Source organism: Symsagittifera roscoffensis, chromosome 3 (assembly GCF_963678635.1).
Source record: "Symsagittifera roscoffensis chromosome 3, txSymRosc1.1, whole genome shotgun sequence".
Taxonomy (NCBI): Eukaryota; Metazoa; Xenacoelomorpha; order Acoela; family Convolutidae; genus Symsagittifera; species Symsagittifera roscoffensis.
Genome location: NC_087064.1, coordinates 9,699,043 through 9,714,208, shown reverse-complemented (window position 1 = coordinate 9,714,208; position 15,166 = coordinate 9,699,043). Strand labels below are relative to the sequence as shown.

At 37.2% G+C, this 15,166-nt stretch overlaps 1 protein-coding gene across 2 annotated transcripts; it reads right to left on the bottom strand.

Moving 5' to 3' along the window:
* Nucleotides 1-2,934: 2,934 nt before the first annotated feature.
* Nucleotides 2,935-9,007, bottom strand: LOC134841964 (zinc finger protein 423-like). Of its 2 annotated transcripts, none has more exons than XM_063858075.1 (3): nt 8,225-9,007; nt 6,193-6,570; nt 2,935-3,208 (listed from the first exon to the last, which is right to left on the bottom strand). In XM_063858075.1, the coding sequence occupies exons 1-3, from the start codon at nt 8,280-8,282 to the stop codon at nt 3,066-3,068; spliced, it is 579 nt and encodes a 192-aa protein (XP_063714145.1). In that variant the 5' UTR covers nt 8,283-9,007; the 3' UTR covers nt 2,935-3,065. The 2 variants fall into 2 exon arrangements, with proteins under 2 accessions (XP_063714145.1, XP_063714144.1); XM_063858074.1 differs by lacking the exon at nt 2,935-3,208 and adding an exon at nt 4,788-5,815.
* Between the last annotated feature and the right edge of the window lie 6,159 nt (nt 9,008-15,166).

Genomic DNA, 15,166 nt, shown 5'->3' with positions numbered 1-15,166 from the left:
TCAACTGTTTGACTAGTGTCTGAATTGTTTCCGCAAAAAAGGGTGGGGCTTCAGGATCGCCTTGCTGAGTTTCGTCGTCTGACATTATGATAGAGCTTCTGTAAAAAAGGTAACTAGGTTTACCATACGCGCATTGGGTGTGTTTTTACAACTCGCGACGATTTGAAAAAAACATGATTCAGCATTCTTTCTCTATTTAGAGAGTTAAAGGCATTCTTAAAATCTAGTTTTAAGAGAACAGTTCATTTTGGATTGTCGCCGCGCTCAATTAAATTTCGAAACGAGTATGCAGCTATTTGCTATTTCTGCTCCTCATTTAAAACCGCATCCGACCTGTAGGTTTCGGAAAAAAGTTTTCGCTCGGAGAGGGCTTTGTTTCCAGCGCATTTAGACGCGATACGTCTCAGCGTGTTGCCTATGGCAATCGGTCTCAACCCTTCGTCTATATGAGGAGGATATGGAAGTGATTTGACCGACAGAATTTACGCCAAGAAAACACGTGGGTCATTTGGTACTCTCTTGAATACTCGGGCATTTGAGATAATTGTCTTCTACTAAATCATTACCTATTGACGCTTTAATAACAGATTTTACATCACCGCCTAAAGGCATTAAAACAATGTTTTTTTTAAGCGTCGCTAAGAGAGAAATTTATAACACTGATACGATACCAACTAGAACACCAATCACATCCAATCCAATTTATCCGTCCTGAAGATTTTAAGCAACATTCGATTGTACATTTTTTGTTTTTCCTCATCTTGACTCAGCGTAAAGGTAAAAAAAGGATTTTGACTGGACTTTAGGGGACTGAACTAACCCCATGATAAGCGGTTAGTGGGAACTTTATGAAGACAATTAAACTAATTTAAAAATTTAACATCAAACTACACAGATCAGAAACAAGGCACAATCTCGCTCGAGCTCAGTAGGTCCAGCGGTGCATCACCAGACTCTTCAAGCCAGTTCCAGTTTCCCCTAGAAAGTCTCTTGACAAATCTCAAAAATTCCTCAAAGGGCGCTCGACAAACAGGCACAAACATCAAACATAATAAATCTATTTATTAAAATTATCACAAAAATTAGGCTTAAAGTTGTGATAAAAGATAACAGATTCTCGTTTGGAAAGATAAAGCAAGTCGTGTCAGATTCGAACACAGGACTTTGTCAAGCCAAATATATATTCGTTACCTCCAGACTAAGTAAGCCGGAAACATAGAAATTAGAATTAATTAAAAACTGAACCTAAATTTACCATTTCTAATGTTGACCATTCTGTGCCTAGTTATCTACGGGGAAAAAGTCCAGTAACGATTGCAATACCCTTACCATCGCAATGGTAATCAAAGTGGTGCGTACCCACTGATCCGCAAACTCGGATAGCCGAAAAAAATGAAATCTCTCTGGGTTTTTTAAATTCAGATCAAACTGTTTTTCTACTAAATTGAGACTGAATTTGACTGGATAAAAAACGACTCAAATTCTACCCTGTTAGCTAACAAAAGTCCGAAAGTCGAACTACAAAATTAAACACAAAATTCCTCATTTTTCGTGCTCAAAAACATAGTCATTATAATCGATTATAATTACACTTTGAGACCACATCGCACTTGCGCAACCGATCCCACACATGTCCCTCCCTCCCATACATGTGGGAGAAGAAAGAAGAAAGGTGGGAAGAACCCAAATAGGATTTTACGGTTATATATTAATTTAAATGTGGGATCTCTTCAACTATTCCTTCCCTTCACGCCAGGGGTACCAAATAACGAATCCCCCCACCCCTCCACCCTCTTCAAAAAATCAACATTTAAGCCTATGAGAATTTTGTATCTAATAACGAACCTTCCCCCCTTTCTGCGAAAGGGGAAAATAAATAAAAAAATCCATTTCGAAAGCCTAATTGTTGTAATAAACTTATTAAATAGTTTCAGAGTAATGCCGAGCAGGAGTAATGCAGAGCAGCTATGCAGCTTCAACCGCGAAGAGCAGTGACGACTGTCCCCAATGCGGAAAAACAACCGACAATTTAACCTCGTGTATTGATGGATGTCAGATTTGGAGTCACGCGAGCTGTGTACAGCTTAGTGACAATGATGTGGAAACAAATTCAAAAATTGATGCTTGGAAATGGTTTTGTTCTGCCTGTTTGACAAAGTTTGATACTACAAAACTTGATAAAACAGTAATCACAGAAGTCGAGATGGTCAAGTCGACTGTAGAAAGACATCAAGAAGACTTTCAGACGTTGGCGGAGAACTTTAAGCAGTTGCATACTGATTTCAAGTCAAAACAGGCAAACGCGGTAGAGGAACCACTTAAAATACAACTGCGTATCAAGGGGATAGCTGAATCAACAGCAACGGAAAACCATGCACGCGAAAAGACATGGAGTTCAAAGTGCAGCCAGTGAACTTTTCACGGACTGGAAAATACACTGACGGCCGTGTGCGTCCGGTTATTGTGGAACTTCAAACACCACTTCAAGCAAAATCAGTTATTTCAAAAGCTATACAGATCAAATTGTTTCAATCGAAACAAATATTCATCAGTTTAGCACTGACTGATGATGAAAGAAAACTAGAGAAGCAGGTGTTAAAACGAAGGTATGAATTGATTCAAAGTGGAATAAATCGAACAACATTACGCATCAAATAGATTCAACTTTACCAGAATGGGATTCTGGTTCCCTTAACCAATTGACAACTATCAATGTTCTTAAAGATGACTGTACGTGCATTAGAAAAAAGAATGTACGTGCAATATGTTTTAGGTACCTGGCTACTGATCTAGCCATGTACAGTATAGATATTTGTTGCATCACCGATACATGGCTTACAAATGTCTATAATGATATGTACATTCATATACCAGGTTACCAAGTCATTCGTTGTGACAGAAGTATTCAGAATTCAGCGAAACAAACTGGTGGAGACGTCTGTGATTACTACAGAAATCATTTTGAGGTTCCAAGAATTACGCCAACTGGAAGTCTGAATCATGAGTTACTTTGATTGCTTATTCAGTTTAGAAATCAGCGTTTTACTATCGGCGTCATTTGTTGATCATGTTTTGGATACTGCTGAAGTCGAACTCAGAAATGGTTCTTCAGCTGTTCTGCTTTTCATCTGCGAGTTCATTGACCTGGACTCTTCTTCACTGTCTCCATTGTTTGTTTGTTTGTTTGTGGCACAATTCACAGAATCAACTACAAAAAATTCAAACCTCGATAAAACACTTTTTTCCAACAAGAAAAAGTTTTCCCAGAAGATATCGGTCATCACATCAACTGCTCCCAGTTAGCACAAAGCCGTTATTTGCGAGCCCAGTTTAATTGTTGCACCAGTTAAACGTAAGGTTTTGTTTAGATTACAAAACGGAAAATACCGCGCAAGACTTGGGCTTGCGATGGACGCCTTTGATTTTAGCTATTTACTAGAATATGTCGATGCGGATACTGCAATGAAAACCTTCAGAGGAGTTACAAACAACTTCATTAACATTTAGTGCCCAAAACGATCTCTCACTATGAAAGATAAGATCCAACCCACATGACGGCTTCCATCAAGTTCTTAATTCGAAAAAAGCAACGAGAGATATACCAGCGCTGTCCGAGAAAATATGAAATGAAATTGACCAAAGTTTGAAGAAGGGCAGGGGTAAAAAAAAATACAAAATACTGGTGGAAAACCGTTAATGAACGACGCCATGAACCCAGGTTAATAGACGAGTCGAAGGAGTGGAATTCTGACAGTCTGAACGAGTATTTCGCTGGTATATCAACAACTGACAGCTACGTAGAACCATCACATTGTGATATTTCGAACTACGAAGCTCCTGTTATTCAAAAGCGAGAGATAATTATGTCACTCAAAAAATTGAAGAAAACTGCTGTTGAATTTGACGAAATCCCAGTCTGGTTGCTGAAAGAAAAAGCACACATCGTTACGTTTGCTCTTTCACACATATACAGTTTGTCGCTAAAGGTAGGACGGTTTCCTACTTCCCTGAAAACGGCTAAAATCAATTCTCTGCCGAAAGTATCTAAGCCCAAGTCGCTATCCGATTTTCGACCAGTTGCAGTAACACCAGTGATAGCTCGTCACTTTGAGCGCATTGTTTATACAAAGTTTCTGAATTCAAAGTTTCTGCATTGCTTATACAAAGTTTCTGGTAGAGACGCAATCAGTTTGGATTCCGAAACGGGGGATCCACTACAAACGCCATTCTCAAGAGAATGGATCGTATCAAGTATTTCAGTACTCAAGGTTTCGATTGTGTACGAGTATTTTCCCTAGATCTTTCCAAAGTGTTCGACAGAGTACAACATTATCACATTATTTAGAACCACTAAGTCGATAAATAAGAGGCCACTTAGTCGATATTAATTAGGCCAAAATTTATAAAGTCGATAAAAAAGACAAAAAATACCGTAATTTCTTGAACCGGAACAATTACCGTTCGAATAAAAACACAGGACCTTTGCCATCCCAGGCGTTTTCGTTACCACCAGCCTAAGCGTGCAAAAAAGTTTTAAAAAAATTTTGTGAACCAAGGTACCAAAATTTTTTATGAACCAAGGTACCAACAGTTCAATGAGTCTTATGAGTCCAGTGGACAAAGTTGTTTACGGGAAAAAAGTCTAGTACCCAATTGCAATGCCTTTGCTATCGCTTTCTAATGATATCTTTGCTAATAAAAGATTTGAATGCTGCAATTTCCTTTTGTCATCGTGGTACTGAAGCTCCTCAAAGTTACGTATCTGTGGGCTGGATTTGAATACTAAATAGAACTGATTTTTATATTTCATACTACTAGTTGTATTTGTCATCATAAAATTAGTCGGCAGAGTTTTTCAGTTTTCTGCAAGGTTGTGGGGTCGGGCAATCTGTGTTTTTGCACACACTGAAAACGTGGTCCAGCATTTGGGCGTTACTGATTTTGTGAAAACTTTCCAAATGACTTGATAAATCCTCGATTATTGATGAATCACAAAGCTTGCAAAATTGAAAGTCGGGAGACTCGAATTGATTTGCAGAAGTGCTCGGAAGGTCGGGGCTAGTCGTTGATGTGTGAACTAGTTTCGGTGACAGACTCTTTGATCTCTGTTCGGCTGATTCGTTTTCTTCCGAAGAGGACGAAGTTGTCAGATGCTTCCGAACAAGTTTTCGAACAGGACAGTAAAATTTCTCGTGTCCCCGTAAATTTTTCTCCTCGTTGAATTTGATGTTGCAACTATGACATTGGAATTTGGCGAACGGTTTCAGGTCTGGGTCTGAATCAGAGTTCGGCGATCTTCGTTTACGAAGAGGCAACGCCATGTTGCCGAGAGGCGAAGTCAGCTTCTGGGCTCGTCTGTTATCTAAGAGTAAATTTTGCAACGCGTTCATTGATGCAAAAGTCGGTTCTTCACTGCCAAAACTGTGCAATTCCTGTTCGGATTTTAGTAAACCATTCGCACTTGCTGAAGATGATGATGTAATGATAGCCGAATCGAAACTCTTCGGGCTACTTCTTCTTTTTTCTGCTGAGCAGTATATCTGTTGGTGGGTCTTCAAAGTACCGAGTTCTCTAAACATTACCCCGCAAGCTTCGCATTTGAACTTTTTACTCAAATTGTTCACTTCTCGGTTTTGAGACGACTCGGGTTTGTTATCGGATGTCGAGAGTGTTCGGTTTTCAGCTGAGGAAGGCGGGCTGAGCTTGATTGGTCTTACTCGACAATATGACCTCAAATGACCCTCAAGAGTGTCTTTGCTGTTGAACGCGGCCGCGCAATTAGAACAGTGGAATTTTTTCCCAGCCGCAGCTTTTCCTAAAAATCATTTCATCCGATGATTTATTAGCAATTGTCTAATTTTTATTTGAATCTGCGGTAAATGATGAAAGACGCATAATGCTTCATTTAGCCTTACAGAAACATTCACAGCGGGAAAATTGTTTCATAAAAACGTTTTTTTTATTCATATTTTTGCTTTTGATTTCGTAAGTATATTTGCTGAAAAGGTCATTATATGATCGTTTTTGCGTTTTTGGGGTGTTGATACCCTTATTTTAAACATGACTTTCAGCAATATTCAGCAATTTATTTTTTTTCTAAAAGCTATCCGAATTTCAAAAAAAAACAGAGCGCACAAAAGTTTTACAAACAATAAAAACAGAAAAGACAAGCGCATTAACAAACATTCTTACCTTGTGCTGCAACGGCCGACGCGAGTAGAAGTCGCTGCACTAAAACATTGTATGCTATAGACGAAGACGCTGCAACGTCGGCCAGACTGGGAAGAAGATTTTCAGGCAGCTCTAAGCCAGAATTTGACCCGTTTGGAGTCGTTATTTGGCCTGCATCACATGTGATTGTTGTCGTTGATGTTACTTTTGCTGTCGTTGTGGACGCCGAAGACGACGATGATCGGATTGATAAGTCGACTGGTGAAGTGTTCTCGGCATTTGAGGAAGATCCTTCGCCTGTTTCGGAACAGTGGGAACATCGGCCATTTGAGACCTCACTTTCAGTTATCAGTTCAGAGGCACACGATGGGCAAAAAGTGGTCTCTAATTCGTCCATTTCTGAAGAACAAAAAACACTTTTTGAATTTTGTTCAAACATTCCAGCCAGGCAAGCACTCACTTAAAAACTAAATTACTAAGACAGTTTTATGCACAATGGAAAGAAGTAACATGCACAGGGGCGGATCTAGGATTTTGTCGAGCTCTCCCAAACCAAAGCACTAAAAAGACCCTGTTTTGGTGTTTTTTTTTGTTCACGCAAATAAACGTGTTCTGGGATCGAGTGGTATATCAAATTCAAACCCTTTTAACTAGCAGCTGTACGTCTATTGAAAACTTTATAAATTTTTCTGCTAGTGTTGATAAAATTGGTGAATTAGACTGAAAAAATGATCAACTATGCCTGAAAAATTATTCAAAAAAAGCGAAATTCACTCAATACAAATTTGATTTTTTTAATCGTTCGCCATGTCGACAAGACTACTCGTATCAGGGCGAAGCCCTGAATGTTCCGACTGCTTTTGAAGGTTTATGGAGCAGCAGTAATAACATAAAAACATTATATGAAATAAAATAAAATGAAATTTTTTTTTTCTAAAATTTGAATTTTTTAAATAAAATCATCCCCCCACACGCCATATAAAGTACAAAAAGATAGTTTTCGTTCCTTGTAACACATCAATTATGGCAAATAAGCTTCGTTCAACCAATTTGGAATGATTTATAAGACGGATTAAATCTCCGCTTACGCGTTAATAGCGCGAATTATATCGCGCGTTAATTGTCCCAAATTGGTCAAAATGGCCAAAATGGCAATCTTTAAACCCTCATAACTTTACGAAAAATGATCACAGGTGATATTTTTTCAAATTTAAGCTCAAGACAACAATACCTTTTGAATGATATAAAAAAATTCCGTCAAAAATGGCTAGTTAAAAATTCGAAATTTGTCTGAAGAAAAAAAAACCCACCCCGAGCACAAATATTCCGTTACTTTCGTGTCGAAAGTCGGAACAACAATTGGTACTTATTTCAACTGGGCTGGTTATATGAGTGCGACGCACAGAATTATAGGCCCTTTAATATTTATAGAGAAGTATTTTGAAAAAACAAGTGACAAATGACGAAACTTCCAAGAAAACTTAACAAAAAATTTTTAAAAAAGTGAATATCGTACCACACACGCTATTCAAAGTAGAAAAAAAAATACATTTTTTATATGCTAATATAGTAAGCAGAATAACTAGCAAGCATGAATTCAAGATGGAACGATTACTGAGCCGGATCAAATCGCAGCTTCCGCATTAAGAGCACAAAGTATATCGCCCATTAACTATTCCAAAAACCAAAATCGTTTTTTTAAAACCCTCTTAACTGGGACAAAAATTACCACAATGATAAACGATTTTCAATTTTCGAGCTTAGGACACAAAACTTTTCAGATGGAAAAAAATCCCACCAAAAAAAAGATGATTTTTCAAAAAAGTCGAAAATTACCTGCAGATTGAAAACTACGCGAACACAAATGTTTCGTTACTTTCTGCAAAGTCAGAACAAAAGAACTGCTGGTATATGTATTTTGCCCTGAATGTTTATGGTGTATTGTTTGATGTGAAAAATTGGCGAACTTTTCAATAAAAGTTGAAACAATTCACAGAAAAGCTTGAATTTTCTTGAAAAGGATCCACCACTCTAATGAAATGGTTCGACTTACCGGAAGTGATAAAATCCTTCTGAGTTGTCGACAAATCTAGAACTGCCGTTTCCATCATTCTTAACCACAGAATCGTCAGAATGGTTAAACAAATTTAAATCAAAATAGAGAACTTTTTTTTAACTTTCTTTTTTAATTTCCAATTTTTCCCGTACTGAACAATTTCCTTCGTAATTTCATATGATAAAAAAATTTTTGATAAAAAAGAAGATTTTTTTGTGAGAATTTGTCGATAATGTGAAACTGTGTAAATCAGTGAGTAACGCACAGCACAGGTAACATTTAATAGAAGAAAAAGCAGTAAATAATCTTCAAAGAGTGATTTAGTGTGAAATTATCAGTCTCAATCAAAAGGTAGAAATCTTGTGATAATTAATCTTGAAGAATTTCTTCAAGAAGTAGAAAAACTGTAGAATGAAAGTATTTTCTTATTACAGTAGTCGTCGCGTTATGTCGATAGTGTCTTTATTTTGTGTCTTTACTTAAATGCGTGTGGGGGGCTGTATATATTGAAATGTAAATTAGATAAGGGTTGAAATAAGATAAGGGAATTTTATTGTGAAAGAGCCCGAGAATAGATAAGGAAATAAGTAGCAGAGAACTAGAGCAGTTGTGTTCTTACAGTTGAGGGTTCTTTCACTTGCTTGTTCGTTGTCCAATGTCCAATCCTCCCCTATCTTCTCTTGTAGCTCAGCACAAAGTAGATATGATTGAATCCCCCCTTTGATAATATGACAAACCATCGACAGATAAGACCACATATACGACTAATATCAATTCACCGACCGGCACCGAGATCCATTCATTAAGATAACATGCCTCACATTCAAAACTCTCACCAACCCCCCCCCCCCCCCCCGTGTTATCTATGCGCAATCTTTCCCTGGTTGCCACGATCGAGGCTGTTATCTTTATCAGATTTTTGCTATCTTCTGTGAAACAATTTTGTTTCACTGACTAACAATAATTTCGCAAATGTTTCATAAATCATTTGTATTTTACTGCTGAAATGTCGAAATTGATTTTGTCTCGTAAAAAAGCTTTGACAATACAAATTAGTCATTTTTCATATTACGAAAAAGATAATTTTTAAAATTCGATCTTTTAAGGTTCATAGGTCTTAAAATATTTTTGGAATTGCCGCGAAATAAATTAAGTTACTTAAATTAAATATGAAGGCTGCTAGGCTTGTCGATGATCATTGGGTTTACGGATATGATAAATAACCTTTTGTGACGTTGAAAATTATCCGCTTTTGTCATCCGAATCACATTTCAAGAGTATCTTAAATTTATGCTCACATCAGAGAGAGATAAGAGTGGGGATATTTGGGCTTTGGGTCGATACGGGCAAAACACATATGACACAAGAAAGAAATATACCCTGATTAAGAACCTTAGATTGTAATTTGTCAATTACCCATTCTGCTAGCCCTTTATTTGCTTTATTTGTATTGTAGGTTCGTCACCCTTCTTTGCACCCTGTAGCCTGCCAAACCGAATTTGAAATGAACACAAAATCGAAGTAGCCACTTTCGGCTAGAATTGTACGTGGTATCTTTCGGCTAGGTGGCCGCTGGGTTCTTATCTCAATCAGAGCGGTTGCATTCGACTCTTATCAATCCCCGCTCTCAGAGCCTAATCTCAAATTCAATTCATTTGTAATCTTTATCTCCCCTCTTTCTGGCCCTGACAAGCAAATTGTCCCATAATGCATAAAAGTTTGCTCAACCGTCAATTTAGATTTGTTTTTATATACTTCATGCCCTCCAAATTTTGCCTCTAATTTCAATGTGAACATTCAACCCCCCCTCCCCCCCCCCCTCCCCTGATGTATTAGTACACTGATCTAAGAAGCGTCCTTAACTGTCTACTAGACTACTAGATTCGAGCGACTATCAGGAAGATGAAGAGAGGAGATAGGGGCGATCAGTTTTAATCGTCACCCCCCTCCCCCCCCCCCCCCCCCCCCCAACAACCACCACCCTCTCCCAAAACTAATGCTCTAGACGGTAACTTGGGCTATTTATTATTACATCCACTGACCGAGTGGTCATGATTTTTGAATCTTTTTGTCTTAAATTTCTAGAAAGCTCTCGACAATGGGTTTCGAGAAATTGTAACTGCAAAGTTCTAGTGATTCCGTATTTTTCGATGAGATCGAAAAATCGAAATAGCTGGGATGAAAAAAAAATCCAAATGGTTTCCACAAAAAGGCCTCTCCCACCACCAGAAAATTATGTGCGGAACATTGTTTGTTATTTCAGATTTAATCTCACCTTCCGAAAACGACTGTAAACTTTAATACACTCCGCAAAAAGTGGAAACTATCTGTTCTAGATCATTTCAAGTCTACTCAGCAAAATTGGGAACCTGAAATGAAAACTTTAATAAAGTGCATAAACTTTGGAGAAAAAAAACTAGAAATTGTAACATTATCAAGCAGGTCATTCCCAGTAGAATTCCGAAAAAATAATGAAAATTTTAAAACCTTATTTCTTAGCCCTATTTTTCATATAGTGGGCAATACTGCATAACAGTTTTGAGCTTGACAGCTAGTTTGATCTGCGTTTCCATATTTCCTTTGTTTTATTAGAGGCCTTTTATAGGCTACTCTTTGGTCACGAAATTTTTCAAATCCCAGAAAAATTCTATTGCGATTGCGATTTACTGTACAATTCTTACAACAAGTTTTTAACTGAAATATCACTGTATGAATGTTCAGCAAAAATTTCCAAACCCAAACTTTCCAAACTTTAAAGCGTAAGCTAACTTTTTGAGCTCTAAAAGAGCAGTGTGCGAAAAATTTTGAGCCCATTTTCCATTTCAAACACATAATCTGAAGCCAAACAGAAACGATACCAGCCAGTTGGTTTCTCGCAAAAACCAGTTGATTTTTTCTGATTGATTTATCAACTCTTTTGAATAAAACTTTTTAATAGGCCTTATACTGCAGTAAATAGGCCACTCTGATCTTGTTCTTCCAATTTTTGACAAAAACGGAATATTTAGGCTCGGTGTAATTTTTTCTACTCAATCAGTTTTGGCGATCGAAAAAACAGTTTTCAACAATTTTTTTTTATAGCGCATTGATGATATCGACTTCAAACTTAAGATTAGTTTTATCTCCGATTATTTTTTCTAAAGTTTTGGGTGTTAGAAGTTGCCAAATTTGCAATGTTCTGAACTAAATAATATTTTAAAGAGTTTATTCACAAAACTGAGAGCGTAACGCGAACTATTTATTGTGGCGAAATATCCCGCACAACAAAATCGTTCCAAATTAAATTGAGGTTAGCTTGTCGATCGTATTAGTTTTGTACGACTGAAAATTTCAAACTTTGATATTGTCCAAACCTTTTAGGGTTTTAGATTTTTCTTTTCCCAAAACGGTTAGATATGAATTAAGGGACAGTGGCAACATTCAGGGCTTTGCACTGATATACGAGCAGTCTTGTTTTATCCAATTCGAGTTTCAGAGTTTTGGAAATTTTGTTTTTAAAAAATAATAAATGAGTGGCCTAGACAAACAACAAAAGTACTAGTATCAAGGCAAAAGGCTGCCATTTACCGTTTCTCAAGCTACCATGGCTTAACAAAATCGACCACTTCAACTTCGACCACATGAAATCAATTTTTGTTGAAACCTTTCCCCTGTGCCTAATTCATAGTTAAAAAAGACATAATAAGCGTGAACTTACCAACCCGCTGTGCGGGTCACTCCATTAAGCTCCAGTTCGATTGGAAATAATTTTGGAGCCGTATTTTTTGCGGCTTTTGTAGCACTTTAAAAGAAAACTAAAAAAGTTGCGCTCATTAACTTATACCATATTGCCGAAACTTGTAAGTTATAAACTACACTAATCTTCCAAGTTTAACCCAGCTGAAATGTTTTTTTTTCTGAATTTGTGCTCAGCATATCGTATTATTTAAATGAAAACAATTTTTGTCATAAGTGGTTTATCGAAAGTCCGGTCTGCAAAAACAAAACCAACGGATAAAATTTCCGTAATTTTCTCCAAAAGTCGAAGCAAGAAGTGGTTTGCCCAAAAGAAATGTTTTCTCGTGGAACAAATTTGATTTTGCTGACTTACGACAAGAGATTTACGCCGAGGAATCCCAGATCAAAACGTTTCCTGGACATCAATATTGGCCAAAAACTGACGCTTCTAAAGCAATAAATTCTCTCCAATAAAACTAAATTGAGTTAATTTTTTTTATAATTTAGGACTTTTTACCCCTCAATCAAATTTTTCAACCACTGTTTTTCTTGCTCACGTCTCTTAACAAGAAGCCTCTTCTTCCTTCAAGCGAAATTATGCGATTGATTTCTTTTTTTATAGTCAGGTCCCGCAAAGGATAAAATCTGCACAAAATTTGCTAAACGGGGATACTTCGCAAAAATTTGTATATTAAAAAATGTCATTTACATGCGAGCAGCAAATAATAATCAGCCAGTAGGCGAAAAAGACGAAGGAGTAATTGAAGACAAAAAAATTTTTCCCGTGGAATATGCAGATCGTACATCCGCGAGTGGATGGGAAGAGTTACAGCGCGATAGTTTCACTGTAATAGCAATCGCAGAAGCATTCAAGATAAAAAAACCTGTGAGTATTCAAGAAGAAGATTTAAACGCCCATATAATAAAAATGAAAATCAAAACAGAAATCATATTTGCGATTGCTGATTCGGGAACCCCGATGTCATTTCTAAATGAGAAAGCTGCACTAAGATCAAAACCGAACGAAAACTCCGCAATATTCAAATACAATGCGCCGGAGGATGCTGCAAGAAATTTAGCTTGCTACAACGATACAAAATCACGAAAGGAAGATTTGTCATGGCAGTAAAATCGAACTAGTCACTTTCGGCTAGAAGTGTACGAGGTATCTTTCGGCTAGGTGGCCGCTGGGTTCTTATCTCAATCAGAGCGGTTGCATTTGACTCTTATCAATCCCCGCTCTCAGAGCCTAATCTCAAATTCAATTCATTTGTAATCTTTATCTCCCCTCTTTCTGGCCCTGACAAGCAAACTGTCCCATAATGCATAAAAATTTGCTCAACCGTCATTTTAGATTTGTTTTTATATACTTCTTGCCGTCCAAATTTTGCCTCTAATTTCAAAGTTAAAACTCAACCACCCCACCCCCCTCCCCCCTGATGTATTAGTACACTGATCGAAGAAGCGTCCTTAACTGTCTACTTGATGCGAGCAACTATCAGGAAGATGGGGAGAGGAGATAGGGGCGATCAATTTTGCCTCAATTTTTTATCGTCACACCCCCCCCCAACGATCACCCCTCCCACCCCCACCAAACTCTCTCCCTCTCAAAATTGATGCTCTAGACGGTAATTTGGGCTATATGTTATTACACCCATTGACCGAGTGGTCATGATTTTTGAATCTTTTTGTCTTAATTTTCTAGGATGCTCTCGACAATGGGTTTCGAGAAATTGTAACAGCAAAGTTCTAGTGATTCCGTATTTTTCGATGAGATCGAAAAATCGAAATAGCTGGGACGAAAAAAAATCCAAATGGTTTCCACAAAAGGCCTCTCCTACCACCAGAAAGTTATGTGCAGAACATTGTTAGTTATTTCAGATTTAATCTCAACTTCCGAACACGACTGTAGACTTCAATACATTCCGCAAAAAGTGAAAACTATCTGTTCTAGATCATTTCAAGCCTACTCAGCAAAATTGAGAACCTGAAATGAAAACTTTTAAAAAGTGCGTAAACTTTGAAGAAAAAAAATAAATTGTTTTGATTATGAAGCAGGTCATTCCCAGTAGAACTCCAAAAAAAAATAATGAAAAATTTAAAACCGCTCCTGATTCTGAGACCTATTCTTAGCCCTATTTTTCATATAGTGGGCAATACTGCATTACAGTTTTGAGCTTGACAGCTAGTTTGATCTGCGTTTCCATATTTCCTTTGTTTTATTAGAGGCCTTTTATCGGATACTCTTTGGTGACGAAATTTTTCAAATCCCGGAAAAATTCTTTTGCAATTGCGATTTACTGTACAATTTTTACAACAAATTTTAACTGAAACATCACTGTATGGATGTTCAGCAAAATTTTCAATGCATTTCCAAACCCAAACTTTCCAAACTTTAAAGCGTAAGCTAACTTTTTCAAGAAGAAGATTTAAACGCCCATATAATAAAAATGAAAATCAAAACAGAAATCATATTTGCGATTGCTGATTCGAGAACCTCGATGTCATTTCTAAATGAGAAAGCCGCACTAAGATCAAAATCGAACGAAAACTTTGCAATATTCAAATACAATGCGCCGGAGGATGCTGCAAGAAATCTAGCTTGTTACAACGATACAAAATCACGAAAGGAAGATTTTTCATGGCGATCGAATTTGTTGGAAGACTAATCAATCGGCTTCGTTCATCACTCTGGACGATCAGAGACCAAGTATTTTCGGAAGAAACATTCAAACACAGATTGGCATAAAGTTGGTACAAAAAAAAGACAAAACCAAGTTCCCAACATCCACGAGCAGGCAAATTGAGATCCAAAAATAAAAAAAATCGGTCAAAGGTAATTTCCAGCAGTTGTTCGTGAGAATCGGAGAAATGAAAAGTAAAGACGTACAACAAAAAGGAAAACGTATACCAAATTCATTTTCAGGAACGCGTAGAGAAGGAAATGAACAATTTGATCGACCTAAAACATATTGTCAAATTTGATAAATGCTCCGATCAACTATTTGTTAGCCCAATGGAGATTTTGAAAAGGACGAAATAGTAAAATGACTATTAGATTCGAAGAAAAACATTAAATTCGTCGACAAAATCAATTATCAGATGCTAAATCACAAATTGCTATTGGACAAAATCGCACAAACAATTTAAGCAAACGACCAGAATTACACACTGTTCTTGAAACTCGAATTACCATACGCTTTCTTACAAGTGTCTCTGGAT